Genomic DNA, 26,185 nt, shown 5'->3' with positions numbered 1-26,185 from the left:
AGCAAGAGGACATTTAACAATCAGCGTAGTGCTTTAGCAGAGCAATAACAACACTTCTTTGTGATCTCTCAGTTTGGTAAAAATCAACACACACAGAACGTCCATGTTATGATCTCCATTTCACCTCTTCAGGAATTTAAACATATACAGTAGGAAGTGTAGAAACTGTAAATGAAAATATGTCATTTAATTCAGTGATGACCTTCCCAAGGATTACTAAGTCGCCGGTGAAATTGAGCATGAGTGTCACCTTTAGCGACTGCCAACTGTGGCTGATCTCTGGCTCCTGTCTCAGTGGCCTTTGACCCTGACTTTAATAAGAGGCAATGTTGTCTTAATTCGCCCGTTTCATTTTGTCAAATAAATGATCAGACTAATGTTATTTTTTAGGATTCTTGCAGAGTTGAAATCTTGCCATCAGATTTTCTGTTCAACATGTGACTCACTGAATGTGTGCTCCCAAACTAAAGTGCAAAAAGAACAAGAGGCCACATAAATGATAACCGCTGCTCAGAGGTGCAGGTCCAATCCATACTTTGTTATTTTGCCTGATGTTTGACTTTCCTTGCCGGATTAATACGTGTCCTTGGTTAATGGAGAGCTGCCAAGATGTCACTTCTGTTATTCAGTTGATTCAGAAAGCGTTCCATTTTCCTTCAGTTTTTCACATTTTGTTATCTTGCAGCCTTGGCCTAAAATCTTGTAAAATACTTTTTTCCCTCATGAACAATTCCTAAAATGCTGTTTATGCTTTGGTTTTCTGGGGTACTGAGTGATTTTTTAAATAAATGAAAGTTATTTGTTACACTCACGCCAATTATATGAACAGACTTTGTGAAAGGAGGAATCTAAGAAAGCAAACAAAACAGAAATATTTTGTGAATTTACTAACAGATGTTTTGTCTTTTCTTTTTCTTTCAGAGATGACACAGCATCCAGGTATGTCTGGGATCTCGTCACTTTGGTGACCCTTCATTTGTTTGTTGACTGACATTGAACATTAAACTTGCAGGTAGCAGAGACAAATGTGACTTAAGTAATTTATTGTCATTCCACTGACTGACAAGAGATGGAAAATTTCAAGTTTTTATGAACACTTTACAGTCGATTCCATACAACAACGGAGTGAATGTCCTGAGTTAACTGAGTTCACATTAATGCTACTAGAAGACTCCTAAGAATTCATTTGTATTGCATTCTCTGTAATTTTATTACACATATAAAGTCTGTCCAAAAAGAAAACAAACTTCTTAAACAGGGCACCGACATAGCAAACTCATGGTAGTGGCGGGGTGCAGTGGTGTAATTTTCTCAGGCTAAACAAATGAGTCTTGCCTTTGAAACAACATTTGGACAGTAAGGGAGCATGAAGCCTGGCCTTAAATAAAATGGCTACCACATACAGTACATGCACACATATGTAGCCACAACCTCCAGCAACTCAACGTGACATAGCAACCAAAATTCAAAATAGCAGAGCATAGATGTCATAATCATAACTAACTATAAATCAGAATGATGTACTGCAGATGGGGGATTTGGCAAATGTTTGTTAAACTCAGTAAGGTTTTGTCAGATTGTCAACAGCCCAACTCACAGTCATAAACACACATTACGTCTAATTATTACTTACAGAGTTGACATTCAAAATTTAAATATTACTCCATTAAATGAAGTTATTTCTGATTGCTACTTAATTACGTTTCTTTTGGTTTTAAACTTACCAATACACTTGCAGATTAAAACAAAGGCAGTGTGACGTGTTGGTTGAAACTCTACATAAAAATTTAAAGATACTTTGAGAAAATCAAATTTAATTATGAAACAAAATACAATAACTCCCTTAAAACATTAGTGATTGTGAAACACTCATGCTCTTAAATTAGAGTGTCGAACACTGGAGCGCAGATGGAGAACAACAATGCTGTAGGACTTTCACTCTTCATGGACAGAAAGTGTTAGAAAATATTGTAGCTGCATTTTTCCAAAATTACCAAAGTTCAGCAGCTCTAACTTAAAAAATGGGATTCAACAAAAGACTGACGCGCCAAAATGATTCCACAGACAAAATATCTTTGCTTTTAAAAGTTTTAGTTAAAGTTCAAAGTAAAACAGTTCACACAGAAAAGAAAAAAAATAAATAGCAAAAAAAAAGAAAAATTCTTGTTAAGAAAAGTTCTGTTCAAAGCTTAAAACCTGTTACATTTCAAATCATTACAAATCACTTCAAACGTTTCTGAACCATTTCTAAATGATGACAGTCAGTAAACTGTATGCCTACCCCATTTCTAAGTTGAAAATGTGTCTTTTACTGGGACCTGCTCTAAATAACAACTGAAGCAATTATCACACTGTAACTCAGTTATAGCAAGAAAGTTCTATCTCTTACTAACTTACAGGGGGAAAAGACTATACCAGTGTCTATGACTATGAAAGAAATTATATTCTATTGAAATTAAGCAAACATTAATATAACTTTAATCTCAAAACTTTAACTTTCTAAGATTGGCTCTTACAGATATAAAAAGCTCTCTTTAAAGCTCGCTCAGACTACTATTCTAAAATAATAAGCAACAACAAAAATAATAATCGCATGTATTGTTAGACCAAATGACATCTCTCCAATAGTATTCTTAATTAATTGTGTTAGTGACTTAAAAGAAGGATGGATGAGTACAACTTGTCTCTGAAAACAGGAAAAGAGAAATGTTAGTCATTGAGGGGAATGGTGAGACCATAAAAATATTCTGTTACTTTTTAACTCAGTTAGAATTACTATTGGTTTAATATAATTTATGCACTATTTTTCACACTGTCATGTCTTTTAAAATTCATATTACAAAACTATCTAAATGATGGTTTTTCAATCTTAAATTCCGAAAATTAAGGTGTGTTTCCAACTAGGCTCATGCATTCATTATTCATCCATCCATCCATTTTCCAACCCGCTGAATCCGAACACAGGGTCACGGGGGTCTGCTGGAGCCAATCCCAGCCAACACAGGGCACAAGGCAGGAAACAATCCTGGGCAGGGTGCCAACCCACCGCAGATTCATTATTCAATGGCTGTTCAAATTGTTCTTTATGAAGCTTTCAGTTTATTCAAAATGCTGCTGCAAGAATTAAAACAAAACCCAGAAAGTCTAAACACATGACTCCAGTTCCCGCTTAACACTAGAATTATCAGAGCCTACAAAAAAACTTGTAGATCCGGCCCACCTTAAATCCCATCGCACCTCTCCGTCAACGCCTTTTGTCCTGTAAATGTGCAGATAAAGACAAGCAGCAAGCAGCCTGGTATTCCATCCCCCACCACCGCAGAACATACACAAAGTTCTCCGAGCTCATGCTTTGATTATCTGGGAGTGAAGTGCTGGAGTTTTAGAGTGGAAATAACACTGTCACAGGTGTCTGGTCACACTTACAAGTAATCTAACTTAGACACCATTAAAATATCCGACTATGCCACCCACTTTTATTAAGAGACTGGGAACTCCTGAAATTTACCAATAATAGCACACAGGTTTCTTTAAATTGGGCGGTGAGTAAACAAACAATGAAAGACACAACAGTAATTTCAGAAAAAGGCAACAGTAAGTTCTGTTGTACAAGACAATATAAGGTACATTAAAAAGATAAACGAACATAACAGAACCTAAACATATCAGGAATTAATTTCCTGTTTTTAAAAGGCAAACACACAGTCCACACTCTAAAAGTCCGTAAAAACAAGAATTGGAGGATATAACCTTTAGTGGTGCAGAGTCCAGTTTGGGCACTGTGTTACCCCAACACTTAATTGTTCATTGATGCACTCTGTTTCCCGGCAGAAGTTGTGTCAAATTATTGACTCCCTGTCAGCGTCTCTTCGTTGTCCCTTTTTCTTCCACTCTGGGCTCCTTGTGTTGCTGGGACCTAGGCACGCCTCATTTCTCATCTGTCAGCTTTACTGTGTCCTTTCATGCAGATTCCCTCTCTCGCTGAACCCACATCCGGCGTCTCCTTGTGGAGCTGTCTCTTCCTCCCTGGAAGTGTTGCCGTCCTTGTGCCTCACGTTGTGCCAGCCAGGTACCCTTGTCTGCCTGCGAGCCCCTGTGCCCTGTCCGAGTGTCTTGGCAGCGTTTCCTGTGGACTCTCCCCCCTGCCTTCTGCTGGCCAGCAGTTTATATTTACTTCACCCCTCTGTTGTCAGTCCTGGACAAACAGTTTAATCAATGGCACAAAATGTATGGTTACCAAACATTAATAAGTACAGATATGCTGATTAGGAACCAATATTTCCAAGCCAGGTAAATACAGACATTCTTCTAAGGCCAAACTTGAAAGCAGTGATTCCCTTGCAGGACAGCAAATACCATTAATAAGTACAGATAGCCTTTTAACTTCTCACCCCCCAGTCCCAACAGTGGGTGCCTAATGGAACCACCCAGTGCACAAAAAAATGTAAAAGTGTCCCCCTCTGACAACACTGCACAACACAACACTGTTTTTGCTTCTTGAACACTGTTGGGTGTTTCTTATAGATTTTTGGGTGCTGGTCACGAATATCACATGACTTTTGTCATGATTTTTTCTTATATTTGTATCCAAAATTTTCGCTCCCTCAACTTATCAACAACGGTTTGTGCAACCTGGGCATGTCCAGCCATGTTCTGTAGATGTTGACATCCTGGGCCGGTCTGAACGAGTTTGACGCTGTCTCAGCATGCTATAAAGGTGGCTTGCATACACCGATCCTGCTCATTTGGTTAATCTAGATAGTCAGTGTGTATGTAGAGTATCAGTATAGTAAAGTATAGTATCTGTAGCAATATAACAGTAAGTAAGCTTGATGCTATAGACCTTTTGGTGTCGGGTGATATGTCTCGTCAGTGTCGTAACAGCCACGATACATTCTGCTATATCTGTGGCAAATATACACTTGCTCCTCAGAGACGTTGGATGACTGCTCTTGTGAAGAAAGCTTCTCATCTGTATTTCAGCTGCAAAACTGGTGATCAAGACAAAGAATGGGCACCTCACATTTGTTGTGCAACATGTGCTTTCAGTCTGAGAGCCTGGCTCAGAGGCACTCGAAAGACGATGCCGTTTGCTGTTTCGATGATATGGCGAGAACAGAAAGACCATGTGACGGACTGTTACTTCTGTTTGACTAATGTGTCTGGTTTCTCTGCCAAAAACAAGAAGTCAATTGAATATCCTAATCTGCCTTCAGCAATGAGACCCGTGCCACATGATGACAGTCTTCCAATTCAAAACCACCAGAGGATTGGACCTTAGACGAACCAGATGAAGAAACTGCAATGCAGGGTACTGACAGTGACATCGACCTGGATTTTGAACCGTGCTCATCAGGTGATCCATATCTGATAACACAGTTCGAATTGAATGATTTCAATGACTTTTTTCACAAGTTGACATTCTCTGTTTCTGGTGTGACATTGAAGGATTGTTCTCGGTCTTGGGTTGTGATCACAACCCGGAGGAGTGGCGTCTCTTCATTGATTTGTTAAGCCTGAAAGCTATTCTGCTACACAATGGCAACGTTTATCCTTCAGTACCTGTTGGCTATGCAGCACACATGAAAGAAACGTATGAGAATATGGAACTGCTGCTGATGCACGTCAAGTATAGCAGGAACAACTGGAATATCTGTGGAGATCTTAAAGTCGTTGCTCTTTTACTAGGACTGCAGCTTGGCTATACAAAGTACTGTTGTTTCATCTGTGAATGAGACAGCTGTGCCAAAGAGTCGCACTATTGTTGACAGAACTGGACACTCCATAAAAAATTTGTTTCAGGACAGAAAAATGTGGCACATGAATTGCTTGTCGACCCGGCAAAGATATTTTTGCTTCCTCTTCACATAAAACTGGGACTCATGAAACATTTCATGAAAGCACTGAACAAGGAAGGTGAAGGTTTTTGTTATTTGTTCCCAAGAATAACTGATGCCAAGATCAAAGAGGGTATTTTTGTTGGCTCCCAGATCAGACATGTTATGAGTGACAAGCGGTTTGAAGATCTGTTAGTTGGGCTGGAAAAATTGCCTGGAAAGCCTTCAAAGACGTTGTTGACAATTTTCTGGGCACATATAGAGCCCCAAACTCCATTCAGCTGGTAGACAAACTTCTCAAGGCATACAAGACAATGAAGTGCAACATGTCACTCAAGATTCAGTTCCTCCACTCACACTTGGACTTCTGCCCCGCAAATCTCGGTGCTGTCAGTGACGAACACGGTGAAAGGTTTCACCAGGACATTGCTACGATGGAGAGACAATAACAGGGCAACTGGAATCCGTCAATGCTTGCTGACTACTGTTGGACACTGTAATGTGATGCACCAGACATTGAATACAAAAGAAACACTTTTAATTCTGTTGAATTTAATAGCTTATGCGAAATATAAACGTGACTAAACACGTGATTGTCAGAAAACAAATAAATGTCTATTTCTTAGAGTTCCTACGAGATGCAGTAAAACCAAAACTATATTTGTGCAGAATCAGTAGGTACCACAATCAGCACAGTCAGCAACAACTTTTCAGGAAGCAAGACTTTTCAAAAAAATTGTTGTGCTGTGTAATGCGTGGTTTTTTTTTTCCCTGATCTGGCCTATTGTCCTATTCTTTCCTCTGCACGTCCTGGAGTACAAAAGAAAAACCGCCATACAGCAACATGTGGGGACTGGCAAGATCTGGGGAAAAAAACACATGCGTTCACTGATTACAAGCGCAAGATGTTATGCGAATAAATATGAATAATATGAATAATGTTGCATCCGTGCCACAATGTTTTTCAAAATGTACTATACAGGTCTTAAAATGAGTTATACCAAATATCATATATACCTATATCTGTTTTTTGTCAGTGTGGCTTTGACATCATAGACCATAAGGCACATACTAATTCAGCGTGAGCAGGAACACTCAATAAAACTGAATAAAAAAAATCAAGTGACGGTGAGATACAAAGAAAGCAGATTCACCAGCCTTTGTGTGTCAGCTTTTATTCCTCCAGATCAGAGAATGTCCAGTTCCATTGCCTCAAAAGACCACTCACATCTACAGTTATTTCCAGTTTCAAATAAAAACTAACAGTGTCAGATCCCTAGGGTGGTAGTATGTATCGTGTTTGTGACTGAGAAAATAAAAGTGAAAAAAAAAAACCAGTAACTATTACAAGTACAGTACTATAAATGTACACCGTCTGTTACAGACGCAAACCAAATGTATGTGTTTACTGTATAATATTAACAATAAGAGCAGCTCACTACTGAAGACGGCAAATATAGGAGGCAGTGGGGATTGAACCAGGGACTCCTGATTACAAATTAGCAATTCTTACCGCTATGCCACAGAAGCTGTTGTGTCGTCCTTGAACCTTTTGTAAAAGTGTTTATTTGATCTTTGGACTTCAGGCTTCATACATTATATAGTTTATGCCAACATTTTGTCATTTACTACTAAAATATGAAAAACGTTTCTGTTTTAACAATGTGTTTACACAGATTACTGTAGAAACAGAACACACATGAAATGCATGTGTTCTAAATAACGATCTATTATATCCACTCTAAAATACCAGCACTTCACTCCCAGATAATCAATCAACGCATGAGCTGGGAGAACATTGTGCACATTCTGCAGCGGTGGAGGATGGAATAGCAGGCTACTTGCTGCTTGTCTTTATTGGCACATTTACAGGACAAAAGATGCTGATGGAGAGGTTCGATGGGATTTAAGGTGGGCTGAATCTATGAGTTTTTTCGTAGGCTCTGGTAATTCTAGTGTTAAGTTTAGGGCAGATCACACAGTCCTCCTTTTAACATATAAAGCCTTAAATGGCTGAGCCCCTGCTTACATATCTGAACTTACCATTACTTACAGTATAAACCCGAGCATATACCGATATATCATGACGCCAGCCTGCTTATGATTCCAAGGATTTATAAAATAATAGTGAGAGGTTGAGCTTTTAGTTAGAAGGCCCTGAAGCTGTGAACTAATCTGCTTTTAATATAAGATGCCCCTTTGGTACCAGATGAAGAATCATGACTTTAGTCCAGCATCCCCTGACTAGAGCTGCTGATTAGTTATGTGCACTGCATTTCTTTTTGTTAGTCATTTGTACAGAAATATAAGTAATGCAATATTTGTAAATTATTACTAACTCACCTCATTTCTGCTTCCCTGCTTGCAACACCGTTGTGGCACTTGGTGCCACTGCTCTGCTGCCAAGTTGTTCTCCTGCCCATAGAAAGACATCTGAAATACCGGGAACACTGGAATCACTGGAAAGAAAGATTCTGTCCATAGATTGGATGGCCAGCACAGACTACTGTAGAATGACCAGCAATCAGTGGGTGGCTTGTTGACCGAGGTCTCCAGGTCTCTGACTGTATCTGACTTTATCTTTCACTTTCTCTTACAATTGACTGTGGCCACTCAGGTTTCTCGTTATGCAATTTGTAAAGCTTGTTTTGCATTTTATCTGAGAATTTGTCACAGTGGTCTGTGTCTGCACTCCGTGACGAGCACCATACGAAAATAAATCAGAAAATAATAATATGAAATATTTCAAATGAAATAGTGTCAATGAAAAACTGCTCTGTTATCAATGGGTAAAAAATCACAGAATTCTAACAGGAGATTTGATCTGTAATGAAAGCCTTCCAAGTTAATTGTGGACCATTGCCATGGCGGATTTCTATTCTCTGTTCTTTGGAGGCTCTTTGTCCAATCAGACATGTTAGCCAGTGTAATGAGCAATGTCTGGAAGGTCAGAGAGGGTGTCAGAGAAGGCCACAGTGCAGGCCAAAGGAGGTCAGTGAAACTGTGGAGTTTCAGACATCTGCCACAGGGTTAACTAAGACAGAAGTGGAAAGGTTTGAATTACAGGGACTTGTTCATATTTGTTAGCCATGAAAACAGCACTGACTTCTTATTTTCTTTCTCTTTTCGTGTCAAAATAGGTTTGACTCTGAAGTTTTCTAAAGTTATTAAAGAATTCCCTTCTGAAGATCTCACCAAGATTACCGAGCACTACAAGCCCCAGCTGGCCTATGTGATGAACCTGGATATCAGCAGCGTCCTGCAGAGCCTGGTCACCAAGCAGATCTTCACAAATGAGGAGGCACAGGTGAATTGTCCCCTTGTTACTGGTTTAACTGGTTTGTGGTCTTGTAACACTGTAGCTAGAGATCAGATGAGTATGAGGAGAGCTGAATATACATGTGACTGGCTGTGACAGGACTGGCAACAGAACAGGTGTGAAGGTCAAGCCTTACATTTAAATACATTGAATTTCCTCTGCCACATATTTGCCCAAGTGTCAGTTCAATGCCAGGTTTATCATCTTGTGTACTTACCACGTGTAATCCAGACTAGAGATGACAACACAGTATTAATATCAGACAATAAATACAACAGCAGATGATCCATATAAAACACAAATCAGGTTGACTCATGCAGTCCATTTGGGAGGCCATTTAGCCTTAAGGTTGTACTTAAAAATGGTCCTCCTTGAATCTGCTAGTGAGAGTAATAAAAGTCCTACAAGGTAGCCATGCTGGATGGCTGAGGTCTTTGATGATACTATTTGCATGTAATGCATTTGCTCTAAACCACCCTCTGTGGTGCCCTGTGGCCCTGGGCTCAGCAGGTGCCATCCTTGAAAGTGATGCAGCCAGTAAAGATGGACTCCACTGTGAACCTGTAGAAGTTACTTAGGACAGATTAGGAAACTCATCAGATGTCTGTCTAATATATGTCAAATATGATAGCTGATATTTGAGAAGACTTTCTTAGGATAAACAAATATTTCTGAGGTTCTAATCATTTTTAACTTTGGTTTTGAACTTATGAGAATTCTTTGATAGGTTTTATTCATTGCTGTTTTGTTTATCATTATGTTGTGAAATTGAACATAACACCATTTTGTTTATTGAGAGTCACTTTCTTGAAAGAGTCATTGCTAAGATACAACTACTTGTTTTTTGGGACAGCAGTCCAGGAAATTGAGCTGTGCATTGGCACTGGGGTGACAATATGTAAACTAGCATTGCAGGTTAAATCGCTGTCCAAGTTTGTGGATGTTCAAATCAACGTTTTGCCTTGGGCAATGGTGTGTCTTTTGACAATAAACCTATACTTGTGACTTTGATTTCCTGGTTAGCATTTTGGGTTAGGCCCTTCAGTACTGTTTTAACTTTATTACATCTTGGCTCTGGTATGACGATCTGAGTTTGGCTTCACATCCTGGTCCTGGCTCCTTTTGTACTGCCCTGTCTCATCCTTTGTAATGGCAGAACGTGAACTTGGAACATTGCATTCAGACTCTGAGCTTAATAACAACAGGGTAGATTTAGAAGAGCAGAGATGCTGAGCGTACTGAATAATAAGACCTAAATAACAGAAATACTTATTGAGAAGATAATATCAAATGTAATCAGTGCTCCTCTAAAATGTTAGATGAGGGTAAACTGGACAATGTGTGTGATCTGAGAAAAACAACTGTGAAGACGATAGGAGGAAAAAACTGAAAGGAAGACATTCAAGTGGTTGAGACAAGGGCTTTGTTTTTATTGTGGTGAGTCCAAGCATTTCAAAATGAATTGTCCAAAGTTACTGAGGAATGCCTTCATCTTGTTCTGCAGTACAAGTGGTGTGCCACAAGTAAAAATCAATTTAATGGTACCTGTATGCATCAACATATATATTTTTATATTCATGTATTAGTGTACTTTAACTCTGCAGAGGACTTTCTTAGTTCTAGTTTGGTGGACCAATTAGACATTCCTGAAGATGACATTGCACATTTTGCCTGTAGACGTGGCCCCTATTAGTAAAGGAATTGCAGACACTGACACTACAGCACTTTCTCTCTAACTGGGTCTCTCCATTTTGAATAAATAAATTGCACATATTTGAGTCTTCTTAGGATTTCCTTGGCTTAAGCTTCAGACACCCATGATCAACAGGAACACAAACAAATGAATATCTTGGAGGGTGTTTTGTTTTGAGAACTGCACTCAATAAAAATGATTGACTGTATTCCTCATTGGAAAAGGAAAATGACAATCACTGCCAAGAATCCAAAGCCATGGAAGACTGAATTCCTGAAAACATCACAATAGCTTTTATTTGACCACCTGCTTTGTTATCTTGACCTCTAGTGAGAGTTTCACTTTGATCTGTTCCAGGACTGCTTGGTTTGTTAATCTGGTTGCTCTAAAAATACGTAACAGACATCTCCAGCATCACAGCTCAAATTCATCAATCCTTTGCTTGTCTGCCTTTCTCAGCATCCAGGGTTTGTAGCCATTTGTTGCTATTTGGAAAATGATAGCATTGACCAATCTACATTTAGTTGCCAGGCTGATGTCTTTGATCTTCCATATGTTGTTCATACTGACCATTGAATATCTTCTAAGTGCCAGCCACCTCTTAATCTCAGGAGTGCATTCACTATCTCAATCAATTTTACTGCAAAGAAAGATGAATTCTTCAGCCATCTTGATTTCTTCATTGATGATCTTCATATTGATGTTCACATTTTTTGCTGTTGTCATGAAGTTTGTCTTCTTAATATTCAAGCACAGCCCAACCTTTTCACTTTCTTCTCTTTCATGATCAGATGTTTGCGATCCTTCTTGTTTTCAGCTAGCAGGGTTGTATAGTCAGCAGGAGATTGTTGATGCTTAAACCTTTTTAGTCTCATACAGAGGAGATTACGTGGGGACCTATTCCTGGTCTATAAAATCCTCAAAGCCATTGATAAAGTAGATCCAGCAACAGCTTAAGGGTGAATGACCTACTCGAGGACATCAATGGAAGTTAAGGAGTAGTGCGTTTAACACTGAAGCCAGGAAGGACTTTGGTGGGACTCTGGAACATACTACTGAGACATAGAGTTGAAGGAGAAACCTTGACAACCTTTAAGAAGCATCTGGATGAAATTTTGGGACAGCTTAGCTATTAGCAAAACAAACGAACTTGATGGACTAAGTCAGGGGTGCCCAACTCCAGTCCTCGAGGGCCGCAGTGGCTGCAGGTTTTCATTCTAACCCTTTTCTTAATTAGTGATCTGTTTTTGCAGCTAATTAACTTCTTTTGAATTCATTTTAATTGACTTGGTTTTTAAGAAATGTTCCCTGAATTTCTTCATCATTCCTCTGAATTGTTTCATTTCTTTCCTTAAATGGCACCCAAACAGAAGTGAAATGTGAAGTGAGTGAGCCAACAGGAGACCAACTAAGTCAGGGCCTCAAACTCCAACCAATTTAACTCCAACCAGTTGCTTAATGAGGCTCTGATTCTTGTCATTAATTAAACCCGTTCTTTAATTACATGGCTGGTTGCTCCTTTTATTGTGCAATAGCAGACATTTCCGAAATTGTGGATTTTCTCTTTTCTAAGAGCATATCAGCATTCCTGAGACCTTCACCTTTCTTTATTTTCAGATATTGTATGATGGTCACAGTTTGCTGGTCCTGTTTTGGCTCATTGTGTATCTCATTATTGTTTGGCTGTTAATTAAGGAAAAAGAAACAATTGAGGGGTCTAAGTCTTCAAAAGCAAGTCAAATAAAATGAATTCAAAAGAAGTTAATGAGCAGCAAAAACAGGTCACTAATTAAGAAAATGGTTAGAATGAAAACCTGCAGCCACTGCGGCCCTCCAGGACTGGAGTTGGGCACCCCTGGACTAAGTGGTCTCCTGTTGTTTGTCAAATTTCTTTTGTATTCTTATGTATATGCTTGCTATGGATGAATAGTTTGTGTACTCTGCTAACTTGATTATTACCTTCCTCAGCTCCTTATCTTTCTCTATATATTCTTTTATCTGGTGATCTTTGTGACCTCCTGAGACCACCCTCTACCAGTGTCACTCTCCTCGCTCCCTGGACTAGGATCTTGGTCACAACCCGATGTGGACATGCTAATGTGGTTGCCCCCATCACTTAGAGGGCCTTCCTTCTTCTGTCTCCATTTTTGCCTCCACTATGTCCACCGAGACCTTCCTCTGACTGAAGCACAACATTGGCTTAACCTTCAGTTGCTCTTTCTCTTTCTTGACCATATTTTTCAGGTGCACATAATTCCCAGAGTCATGAAGGTGCTTGCACAGGATGTTAAACACAAAAGATATCAGCCTCTGTCCTATGTAGCTGCTAATTGTTTGAAGGTTCATTCATATTGTTACTTTGCAATCTTTGGTTTGAGGTTTTTAACTTGTCACAAAGTTTTAGATTGCTTAAAGCGATCGCATTTTTTGTTCTAAAGAGTAAATTTATTGACGAGACATTAAACAAATCAAGTAATAAAATACTTAAAAATAAAGAGGCCAGAGTGGTTCTTCAGAGCGATGCCATAGGGAACCATATTTGGCTCCCAAAAGACCCGTCCACATGAAGGTCCCAGAAAGAACTTTCATTTGTTTAGGTCCATTAAAGGCTCCATACACTAAATAACCATGAACACATGGTAACCGATTTGTGAAATACCAATGGCTCATGATTTTAAAACTATTCTGGCTGCGTACAACAACAATAGCAGGTTTTCTTAATCTGTTGGTGACCTGCCTACCATACATTAAAGATTTCATCTTTTTTTCTACATATTTCAAAGCACAAAGATTCAGCTTCATATGCAAATGATCCTTTGTCTGAAAGAAGTGGCGCTTTGTCAAGCAGTAGTTCTACGATGAGCCATACACCCAGTTAAGAGCCATGAAATGCCATTAAAGAACTAACATTTCTAGGAGTGGATAATTACTTTCCAAATGTCAACACGCCGTCATGTTTGTCCGTATGCCGCTTATCTTTCTTCATTACTGCTTGTTACTAATAGTTTTGATTTTATTTTTCTTTCCTTGGGGTACATTAGTCAATATTCATTATGATCATACTACACTACTTATGATATGTAATATATACATTTAAGGATTTCTGCACTAACAATTATACTGTTTGGGAGTATTGTCACCCTTGAACTTTCTGGAGCTCTCCCCTTCCTGCCAGAGTACTGTGTTTTGGGCCATTTTTGCCACATAGGAAGAAATAACATTGAAAACAGTACAAGTGAAGTGGGGCTTTTACTTGGGCCGGGGTGATGTTGATGTCTCCTACAACTGGTTTGGGTGCCTTGTCTGCTTGCATTACTCACAATCTCACTTTTGACAGTATGGTATCACTAGTGGAGACACCTGCTGGATGTGTCAGACTTAATTGTAACATAGAAGAAGCAAATGTTGTATGCAGCCATGAAGAACTATTAGGCACTGGAACAACACATCAGTACTCTTATACAAGCACTTTCCAGTTCTCAAAGTGCTGGATCTCAGAGGAGGTAGCCACAGTGTCCGAGTATCTGTGGCTCACCATATCATCCAGAAGGCATCGAAGACAGACCAGAGATAGAAGACAAAAGAACGGATGTCAAGCTGGCCTTCTAACAAAGCTAAAGAGAGCTTCTTATGAACCACTCCTTCCCAGCATCTTCATCACCAGCATAAGATCACTTCCTAACAAAATGAACAAAATATGACTACATTTGTCATTGTCACTCATTCGAGACAGCTGTGTGGTAATTATCAGTGAAGCCTGGCTACAGCCAGTATGCCCAGCACAATGATCAAGCTAGTGGGTCCTTCATGCCATCGTAACAATTGAAACAAGGATCCTGGTAAGAAGAGTGGAGGAGGTTGTGTATTTATGTTAGCAGTGACTGGTGTACAACACAGCCGCTATTGACCAGCACTGTTCCCTGATCTGGAGTTTCTCACACTAAGGTGCGGACTCTTTTACTTATCACCATTATTGCTACATCTGTATACATTGCATGCAACAGATACAAATGCTAATGTAGCACTTGGCTATTTGTTAACCGATATTAGCATTATTAACAGCTGAAATCTTACGCTGATGGGGCTTTGATCATAGCCGGTAATTTTAATTCTAATGCTAGGAAAGGCTACAGAGAATTTCCCCTTTTGTACCTTGGATGGTCTGATCATATGCCTCTGTGTCTACTCCCAGCTTACAGACCATTTGTTAAAATGAAAAATCTTCCATCAGAACCATCCTGACCCGGTCTAATGGACCTTCATCCCAACTGCAGGACTGTTTCCAAAGTACAAATTGGACTTCTCTGCCAGTCAAGATACATAGGAAGGCACTTCAGCTGTACTCATCTATGTCAAGACCTCTGTTGAAAATGTCACCATTGATAAGTGTAACAAGGTTTTCCCGAACAGGAGACCTTGGATGACAAAGGAGGTCCAACAAGCTAAAAACGCTAAAGAGGCATACAAGCAGAAAATTGTGGACTACCTCTTTGACAATGATTCACATCAAGGGTGTCAGGGCATTCAACACATTACCAGCTTTAAGGACAACAGGAAACCATCCACAGGCAGCAGTGCCACACTGGCAGGGGAGCTCAACTGCTTCTTCACCCAAGGCACAAGGAACAGAGACTGAAGTAACACCTTCAAAAGTCACCACTAACCACGTACTCGCTGTGCAAGCATGGAATGTAAGTTGAGTGTTCAGAAGAGTAAATGAATGGAAGGCTGCTGGCCCAGATGAATACTTTGAAGGGTGCTAAGGGACTGTCCCTACCATCTAGCAGAGGTCTTTGAAAACATCTCCAGCTTGTCCCTGTCCCAGTTCATCGTCTCTCTTCTGCCTAAAGATTTTCACAATCATCCCAGTGCCAAAGCAGTTGGCCGTCATCTATCTAAATGATTACAGACCAATGGCACTCACAGCCATCATTATGAAAGTTCTTTGAGGAGTTGGATCTGAGGAACATCAGACACGTCCTCCCCTAACTCTGATGTAACGCCAATACACCTACAGAGTAAACAGATTCACAGAGGATGCCATTATCAGTGCTCTCCACACCATTCTGGAGAAGGAGACATACAGTACAATATGTTAGAATGCTCTTTATTGATTACAGCCTGACATTTAATACAGTTATTCCCAGCCGGCTGATCACTAAATTACCTGAACTGGTGTGCTTCAGTCAGCCAGTATGAGTGTGGATCAAAGACTTTCTGACGAGTCGCTCACAAGCAGTCAGATTTGGCCTTCACCTCTTCTGTCCAGCCTAATACTCAGCACTGGGATCCCAGAAGGCTGTGTGCCGACTGTGTACCTGTACACGCCACAAATGCAATTATTAAATCTGCACATTTTACATCAGTAGTGGGGCTGATCTCAAATGGAGATAAAGTTTACAAATTAGTATTGTGGTGCTCAGATAACAACTTGTAATCGAATATCAAGAAAACAAAAGAATCTGTCATCTATTACAAGACACATTGATGATTTATCGATTACAATCAATGGACTTGACATGGAGACCCCCCAGTTTTAAATTTCTAGGAACCCACATCACGGAGGAGCTGACATAGTCAGTAAGCACTACTGCTCTTTTCAAGAAGGCACAGTGGAAGCCCTGCTTTTTAAAAATGACACCCCCTTATTATCTGTCTATTTATTTATCTGTCTCCGTCTTGTGGACCTCGATCTTCACATTATTTCTTAGTGGTGATGCTTGAGACAGTTGAGACAACTCATGTCTCAGTCTGAGGTTAACTTTGACAATTTAAGGTTACTGAAGTATCCTCCACTGCAGTCAGTGACTTCACTTCAGTAACAGTGGCACTGGTGAAGGTGAGGTCATTACTGAATAGGCGTTTTGTTTTAAATGACTTTATTTAAAGCCACTGTCTGGACATTATGTTTCTAACTGAACTCTGACAGATTTCACTGTTGGTCTACAAGGCTCCTCATGGCTGGACTCACTATTAACTCACAGAGCTTCTTTGTCCAGTATCAGATTCAAGATTTTTAAGATATCTGAGACAGTAACGTCTGGCTATTAACTGTTGTTGTCTGATGTCAAAGGGAGGCCATGCCTGTTTGGTAGCTGCCCTGTGGCTTTGGAACAGTCAGCCTGTGATTTGTAGGACTTTTAGTGCCCATAAGGCTCAGCTCAAGACCTAGATGTTTTCTAAGGCTTTTCTGGGTTTGTGAGTGTGGCAGGTCATGCTGTGGAGTTAGTAGTTTAAACAGGGTTTGTCAGTAGGAGAAAGTTTACTTATTAAGAAATGGTTTAATGGGGGCATTTAGTATGGAATTGTTAGAAGTGCTGCGGTGGGTTGGCACCCTGCCCAGGATTGGTTCCCTGCCTTGAGCACTGTGTTGGCTGGGATTGGCTCCAGCAGACCCCCGTGACCCTGTGTTCGGATTCAGCGGGTTGGAAAATGGATGGATGGATGGATGTTAGAAGTGAGTGGATGAGCTACCACAAGTGTACGTCACCAATAAAGTTGATGTGAAGACATGAGGCTTCGGGAAACATGTGAAGTTAGCTGAGGCCTACATAGCTTCATGTGTCACCTGGGTTCAAGTACTCTCATCTCCACAGTTGTCTTCTGCTGTTGGAGAAAGAAGCAGCGTATGCTAGTTAGTTAGATAGATAGATACTTTATTAATCCCAAGGGGAAATTCACATATTCCAGCAGCAGCATACTGATAAAGAACAATATTACATTAAAGAGTGATAACAATGCAGGTATAACAGACAGACAATAACTTTATATAATGTTAATGTTTACCCCCCGGGTGGAATTGAAGAGTCGCATAGTGCGGGGTAGGATCGATCTCCTCAGTCTGTCAGTGGAGCAGGACGGTGACAGCAGTCTGTCGCTGAAGCTGTTCCTCTGTCTGGAGATGATACTGTTTAAATGGATGCAGTGGATTCTCCATTATTGACAGGAGTCTGCTCAGCGCCCGTCTCTGCCACGGATGTCAGGCTGTCCAGCTCCATGCCTACAATAGAGCCTGCCTTCCTCACCAGTTTGTCCAGGCGTGAGGTTTCCCTCTTCTTTATGCTGATTCCCCAGCATACCACTGCGTAGAAGAGGGCACTTGCAACAACCGTCTGATAGAACATCTGCAGCATCTTATTGCAGATGTTGAAGGACGCCAGCCTTCTATGGAAGTATAGCCAACATAATGTAGTTAAGACCGTGTTTAGAACTTATCGTTGAGTCTGTAAGAGTCAGTGTGCTTGCTTGTTGCTGGTTCATACATGCACATGTGTGAGAAAATAAGCTGAGGGCTTATGATAATTGAGGGCTCGCACAGGCATGTCATGTGGTGCAGAGTGGATGTAACTGTGTCTGCTGCTATTGGTCAGAGGAGCAGACGTGGTGGAGGATTGGCTGTAAAATCTGAAAAATTCATATGAAGCACATTGACATCCAGAGGTTGTCTTTTGTCTGACAGAGCGAGGAAGGAGTCTGATCTATTGAACATTTGTGAGAGTGGAAAGGAGGATTGGCTTGCGTTTCATATTTTTGTAAATATTTATGTAATCCTGCAATTATCAGTTTTGGTGGAAGTGTTTTTTTTTCTTTTTGAATATTTTTGCCTCATTTTTGCTCAGTCCTTTTTTTTTATTTTTGTGTATCCTTGCAGAAGTTCTTAGAAGTGCATGGCAGTGAATTACTTTTTACTTGCGTCCTTGTAAATAAACTGTACTTTCTATTTTTGAATAATCTTCTGTACTGTGTATCAGTGTTTGGCCTCGATGCTGAGATGCCCCTAGTCCAGTGGAGCCCACTCCCATTACACAGGCGATCACAATGTGCCCTTAAATTTGTTTTCTATTCATCTGATTGTCTGTATGTATTTTCATTGTTTTTTGATTTCTTTATTTACTTTTTATGCTGTGATTTTGGATTGTTTTTGTGTTTTGCTGTTATGTACAGCACTTTGCTGCTATAAAAATAAATCAATATTGATTTGGATGGGTTATTGTTAAGTATAAGTGATCAGAGCTGCAAGATCACACGGTGGTCATCTCTAAACTGGACATCTGCTCACTTAAATGTCTTTCAGAGACTGAAAGCTAAAGAAGAGTTTGAAAGGGCAGCAGGTGTGGAGTCCTTCATCAGTGATGTGATGAAGAAGGACAGAGCAGTCCTGGTCGGCCTGTGGGAGGTGCTGGCTGAAGAGTTTGTGAGATTTCCATCACCAAACCTGAGAAGAATCCTGGAAGAGGTGACCGATGGGGGTGAGTTACTGTCATTAAAGGTGAAAAGCATGGACTCTTCACCGTCCACACACATGAAGTACAAATAGTAAATCTGTTTATCCAACCAATCCCTGCCCAAACCCCCCCCAATCCACACCACCCCCCCCCCCCCCCCCCCCACACGCCATCACCTCCAGGACCTTTAACTTCTCTGATTTCCAGACTAACACTCCTTTTTCTTCTGCTTATCTCCTTTTCTTTTCAAAGACGCACAACACATTTTTAATGGTTTACTGCTGGCCTTCTGCTGGCATTAATGGACACTTGACCTTCACCTCCACCCTACTGCCTCTTAAACCTTCTAGAGACTCCCCTGTTGAGTCAAGGGATGGGCCTCATATCACTGACTTTATTTTTCATTACCACAGTAATGATCTTCATACCTGTGATCAGCCAGTTTGTCCACTTTCAGTACACTTTACCACAGAATGCAGAAGAGTAATTTTAATTGTTAATATTGCTGGTGACTCCCAGCTCCAATGTCCTGAGTCTGAATCCCACAGCTAATCATTGCTTGTGTGGTTTTTGTATGTTTTCCCTGTGTTGGTGTGAGTTTTCCTCCTGGAACACTATTTCATGACCCCTAAGGAATTGTGTCGCAAGAGACATGCTCTTGTGTAGCAACGTGTGTAAGAGTTATTGACTGAAATACGATGCAGTGTTGGTCCTCTCCTTGGACCTCATGTATAACACTGTGCATAAAATTCACATTATAACATGGCGTATGGACAAAAATGGAAATGTGCGTACACGCAAAAAAATCCAGACGCATAAAACTGTGCGTACACCAAGTTCCATGCACTTCTGCTTTACAAATCCCAATGAACGTGAAATTTAATGCACGTGCACACGCCTACTCCTTCCAGACTTTCGCATATTTTAATATGCAAATCAATATAAATAGCCCCTTCTGTTCAGTGAATTGTTTAAAGACAATGGCAAAAGCACATGGAATAAAGCATTTCAGTGAATGTGAAGTGGAGGCAAGAGAAAATGTGCTATTTGTTGGCTTAAGCAGTGGTATAAACAACATAAGGAAGTTGATTGAGTGATACAGTGGTGAAGACACTTGAAAGTTCAAGTTCAGAAAGTCACATGGTGTTCGAAATAGAAAAGTCGTTGTGAAAAAGCAAGTCGCAGCCCACCATCTGTTTATTCTGTTTCAGACAATATTAAAATCTGACCCCCATGCCGAGGACGCACACACACCTCTGCATTAGAAACCACTGGCCAACTGTCTGATTGTGTGCTGACATACGCTGTTCTGGGTCACAAAATGCAATAGTGGATGTTTTAAGAGATGTGGCCAATGAACTAAGGAATATAAGAGCTGTACTATGTGATATTGAGCACAAGTTAAATGAATGGGTTAAAAAATAAATGCTGCATCTGATGACCTGTCTTTACATTCTGCTAATTACATTCAAACAAAGTTGTAACGCTGTCTGATTTGGCTGATCATTTGGGGAGTCAGGGTCAGGTTCATCATACTGTATCTATTCAGGTATGGGAAAGCCACCATTTTGTGACACATTATATATGCAGAAATACGTTTTATTTACATAAGCAAATTAATTCTGTGAAGGTGCCTTTATAGTGTAGTGTTGGCACCAAGTGCCACCATGGATCGATTCTCTGCTCTTTACATGGCACTTTGAGGTGACTTGCTATCTTTAAAAAGACTGCTTGCCTTTTGCTGCACTAGTTAATAATAATAATAATAATAAAAATACATTTTATTTAATAGGCGGCTTTCTTAACACTAAAGGTCACCTTACCAGGAAATTAAACAATAGTAATAAAATATTTAAACAAAGAGGACGATAAAATCAAATAGCAATAAGGTACAGAGGTAGTAGCAAACATACAAAGATAACAGGCAGTAACTGTTAAATTCACAATTGGTATGCCAGTTTGAAAAGATACATTTTGAGGACAGTTTTAAAATGTATTATTAAGTTGAGTTGACGGATATGAGAGGGAAGAGAATTCCACAGTTGAGGAGTACTATGAGAGACGCTCGAGCTCCCATAGAACTGAGTTTGATGTGCGGTACAGAAAGTCGAGGTGCAGATGAGGATCTGAGTGAGCGAGAGGAGTGTCAGTCTGGAGGAGATCAGTGAGGTTGTGGAGAGCTTTAAATATTCAGAGTGGTATTTTATATTGTATTCAGTAGTTAACAGGGAGCCAGTGAAGTTGAGAGAGTAGGTGTGATATGTTCAGTGGATTTAGAACAGCAGGTTATTATCCTGGCAGCAGAATTTTGAATAAGTTGAAATCGATAGATACGTTTTTGTGGGATGCCAGATAGAATAGCATTTCAGTAATCTATACGTGAGGTGACTCGGGCATTAACCAATACTTTATTACTGTGTTGCGTAAGAACAGAACAAAGTCTAGAAATGTTTCGGAGATGGAAGAAGGCAGTCCGAGAAACATAACTTATATGGGAAGAAAAAGAGCGAGTACTGTCTAGAATGACACCCAAGCTCTTAACCTGGGTAGAGACATTGGTGTTAATGTTGTTAATTCAAATGGAAGTCTGGTTAACCTTAGCAAGTGTGGATTTAGAACCAATGAGGAGCACCTCAGTTTTATTGCTATTTAATTGGAGAAAATTGTGAGTCATCCGTGACTTTATGTGTTGGAGACATGCCATAAGAGAGTTTGTAGGGAAAACAGAAGTGGATTTAGTGGATAGATATAGCTGTGTGTCATCAGCGTAACAATGAAATTTAATACCGTGGTGTCGAAAAATATTACCTACTGGGAAGAACTCCCTGAGTAACAAGTGTACTCTCAGATTTAAAGCCCTTTACTTGAACAAATTACATCCTATCAGTGAGGTAGGAAGAAAACCATTGGAGGACAAGGCCACAGACTCCAAAACTAGCTAGTCGTTTCAAAAGTATCTGATGGGATATGGTGTCAAATGCGGAGCTGAGGTCAAGAAGTACAAGTCCCATGTCAGCTGCCCGGAGAAGATCAATTGTGATTTTGGCCAGTGCAGTTTCTGTGCTGTGTTTAGGACGAAACTTTTTGAAAGATGGGACTGAAGTTGGGAGGCAAGTATCTTTTCAAGAACTTTAGATATGAATGTAACATTTGAAATAGACCGATGATTGTTAAGGACATTTAGGTCTAAACCAAGTTTTGTCAGAATTGGAGTAATTGAGGCTGTTTTTAGTGAGAAGGGGACCGTGCCTGTAGTAAGAGAAGAGTTAACTATAGTAGTTATCATGATGGAAATATTTGACAGACAGGACTTAACAAAGCTTGTAGGGATTGGATCAAATTGGCATGTGGAAAAATTAGATTTTGTTATAAGTTCCGAGATATTATTTTAAGCAGGTAAACTGAAATCTGAGAATAGGGTGGTTGGTAAGGGAATATGAGTGATATTGGAGAGGATGTCATTTTCTGCAGAAATAGAGGAAGCAAGTTGCTGGTGGATTTTTTTCAATTTTTAAGTTGATGAAATCCAAAAAAGTACAGCAGTATTTAACAGTGAGGTTTGGCAGCAGAGAGAGCATTTTAGTATTTTAACAAATGATCTGAATACATTTCCTTATGTACAACAAGTCCCGTCTTCTTAGATAGGCGCTCCAACTGTCGGCCCATAGCTTTGAGCTGACGAAGTTCAGATGTGAACTGGGGAGCGGTGCGAATAAATGAAACAGTCCATGTTTTTAAGGGAGTTAGTGTATTAAAGGCAGAAAACAGAGCAGCATTGTAAAGGTTGTGAGCTTGGATCCAAACACTATTGGGCTAACACCAGCACTTTGCCAAAGACACGTTTATTAAACACCAAATAAGTCCAACACAACACACAGTGCACCCAGCACCAATCACCCTCTCCACGGGTTTCTCTTCCAAATGTCTGTGGGCCGCCTTTCCTCTCCTCACGGGAGCTTCGTCCTGCTACTGCTCCCTGATTGGAGTGAGGCGGCCCCTTTTATTCCCAACTGGATGTACTCCAGGTGCCTGATGATGCTCTTCCGGCAGCACTTCCTGGTGTGACAGAAGTGCTGCCCTTTCACCCAGAAGCACTCCAGGCGTTTCTGGAAGGTCCTTCCTCCACATTCCCAGGTGTGGCAGAAGTGTCGATCTCAGGGGTGCCCCCTGGCAGAGGCCACAGGCCCCAGTGGGCTTGAGCCTCCTTGCTCCTTTTCTGTGGTCCCCTCAACATCCAGGGCGGTTGCCCCCTCGTGACCTGGGGGACGTATAAGCCACCTCCCGGTCCTTCCAGGTGTCCCAGCTGGGTCTGACCCCCAGCCTCCCGTGACAAGGTCTACTAATTCTGATGGTGTGGTAGCAGAAGGACAAAGAGGCTGGAACTGCAAAAAATGTATAAGGCTCTCTGGGTTTACATGCTTGACATTGCGAAATGAAACCACATGCTAAACCTTTATTTTGTTACAAAAGCAATGTGTGTGCAGTTGACCACTCTATTGCATTTGGAAATCCTGATGTTGCTGTGAATTGCACTTTCATATTACCAAGTTCAACCACAGTGTAAGGAAATCGTATCTATCTGGGTGACAAGCAGGTAATACCATCCTACTCTTATACATCTGGCATGGCAGGACTCAGTGACGATTGTGAAATACCCAATCAGTCAGGAAGTTCATGTTGAAAAGCTCCTGTGGCTAAAAACCTGAGAGTGGACAGAACTTGTAAAGGATCAGGTAGAGCCCAATTCCTCAAAGTCTGGGTTTGTAAAGCCGGCGCCAGTTCAGCACACAGCGCTAAGTGGAGAGCTCTGGGATATCAAAATCGACTTAGAAGCCAGTCGTCATCATCTTCTCTAAATACACGTTCTCTTCTAATTCTTCCATTTGTGATGTCTTCTAACAATGCTAAAGCACCTATGGTAGTTGGAAAAGTTTAGCCATCCTGTGCACCATTATATGGTTACAGAATGAAATAAATTTGGAAACGATATGCAATTAATTTCGATATATTTGATAAATCCTGTGTCATTGATGCAAATTTGAAAAAAGGGAGACCACACAAAAACAGTAGCACTGCTTTGACGCTGAGTGCCGCCAGGTTGCAAAACCAAGCAAAAAAGTGCATACAGAAGGTGAGGGGCTACCGTGAAAATGTGTATACTCACCATTTATACACAAGGCCCCTTGACTGGGCCTGATGTTGCTGAGATAGGCTTCAGCCACCACTGCATTACAATAAGGCTGTGGTCTGTTTATCAAACAGAGCTCAGTGAGCAGAATGCTGATTATCTGATAATTAGTAGCACATCATCCTCATGGGCTCTTCTTCAATGCCACGTCTCATCTAGGTGACCCTACAGAATGACGGTACACAGTGAAGTCTTTGCCCTTTCTCATTGGTCCATGTTAACCCTCATTCATCAGGCTGAGATCGGCTAATTACCAGCAGCAATACCTCAACCACCACAACTACCACAACACATACCCATTTTTCCCATAATGTCTTTCCTGTCATTAGATTGTTCCCAGGTACTTCACTGTGACCACCATTCCTAAAGGGTCTCAGTCAGGTTATTTCGGTCCACACCAGAGTACAACTGACGTATTCTCATCTACCTAAACAAAGCAGACTATGAGTTAAATTAGGTCTCGGGTTTAAAATAAACTGCTCCAAACGAAATGTGTTTGAAAACAGAATAAGAGAAATACCGGACACTACAGCATGGGGTAAGAAAAGGGTAATAGAGAAAACTTCCAGTTGAGCGAATGCTGGCGGGACTTGTCACCGCTGCTCAGCAGTTACTTTTTCTTGATTAACTTATGATCTAACGGACTAAGCAACTGTTTTCATTTTGGCCAGATTTATACGTTGAGTTTTGTTTATCAGTCATTTAAAGCTAGACTGGTTTCTAGCTCGACTGCTGATTTGGCTGTACATGGACTATTTTTCAGCCTAACCCTGCTTTTGAGTCTTACCTGGCTGTGTTCTCCGGACATCCGAGTTGTCTGCGTCTTCGCTTACAATGTGGACCAGTATGATATTTATTTAGTTCGTGTTTGTTTGGTCCCTCCTGTCGCTCACTATCCAACCTGCGATGGGCCTGCTTCTGTACTCAGCTGCCGAGCTCCTCCGACTCCGCTTTCACCTCTCCGAGCCTCCACTGACTGGGCTGTATCTCCACCCGGACATCGTATTCCTCCCCTGTCGGAGATACATCCACCGTGGGTCCCACCGGAGTCTCCAGGCTGAAACTTTGAAAATAATAAACTCCATCTGGTCCAGTACTCGACGTCCTCCACGTAACTTAGACAGGGTCGCTGACCACAGTGTGATAGCCAACCTAGCCTGGTCAGCTAATACCGTTGCTAAATGCGATAACGCCGTTGTCAACTTCGGTCTGCTGAACATCAGCTCACTCATGACCAAGGGGCCTCTCATCCATGATCTCCTCACTGATTGTAAGTTTGACTTTTTCTGTCTAACTGAGACACGGCAACAACCTCGTGACTTTTCCCAACTTAATGAATCCACTCCCCCAGAGTTTGTTTACATCTCTCAACCCCGTGGCTCTGGCTAAGGTGGATGTTTCGTGTTAATGTATTGTGAGAAGTGGAAAGTCCTGCTGTTGTCTCTTCCTGCCTTCAGTTCTTTTGAATTTCTTTTGTGTCAATTAACTGGACCTGTTCCTACTATTATTGCAACTGTTTACCACCCCTCACCCCCCCCCCCAATCTAATAATGACTTTCTGAATGACTTTGCTGTTTTTCTTACACACTTGTCTACTGTTTCATCAAACATAATACTTCTGGGGGATTTCAGTATACATATCAACAACAACAACAACAACAACATTTATTTATATAGCACATTTTCATACAAAAAGTAGCTCAAAGTGCTTTACATAATGAAGAAAAGAAAAATAAAAGACAAAATAAGAAATTAAAACAGACAACATTAGTTAACATAGAAAAGGAGTAAGGTCTGATGGCCAGGGTGGACAGAAAAAACAAAAAAAAAACTCCAGAAGGCTGGAGAAAAAAATAAAATCTGTAGGGGTTCCAGGCCACGAGACCACCCAGTCCCCTCTGGGCATTCTACCTAATATAAATG

The 26,185-nt window shown here is 40.7% G+C and overlaps 2 protein-coding genes across 2 annotated transcripts in view; one reads left to right on the top strand and one right to left on the bottom strand.

The window, feature by feature from the left end:
- LOC114643526 (NACHT, LRR and PYD domains-containing protein 3-like) overlaps positions 1-26,185 on the top strand; it is a 2,412,635-nt gene that overhangs the window by 7,459 nt on the left and 2,378,991 nt on the right. The window contains exons 4-6 of the mRNA XM_051925773.1: positions 922-939; positions 8,978-9,144; positions 18,924-19,098. Coding sequence (XP_051781733.1) covers positions 922-939; positions 8,978-9,144; positions 18,924-19,098 — 360 coding nt within the window. The remainder of the gene's footprint in view (positions 1-921; positions 940-8,977; positions 9,145-18,923; positions 19,099-26,185) is intronic.
- LOC114643530 (protein NLRC5-like) overlaps positions 1-26,185 on the bottom strand; it is a 1,801,805-nt gene that overhangs the window by 1,144,992 nt on the left and 630,628 nt on the right. The window lies entirely within an intron of this gene.

The sequence above is a fragment of the Erpetoichthys calabaricus genome, chromosome 4 (assembly GCF_900747795.2).
Source record: "Erpetoichthys calabaricus chromosome 4, fErpCal1.3, whole genome shotgun sequence".
In the NCBI taxonomy this organism is placed as follows: Eukaryota; Metazoa; Chordata; class Cladistia; order Polypteriformes; family Polypteridae; genus Erpetoichthys; species Erpetoichthys calabaricus.
The sequence above is the reverse complement of the archived record's forward strand: the minus strand, read 5'-3'. Positions and strand labels throughout refer to the sequence as shown.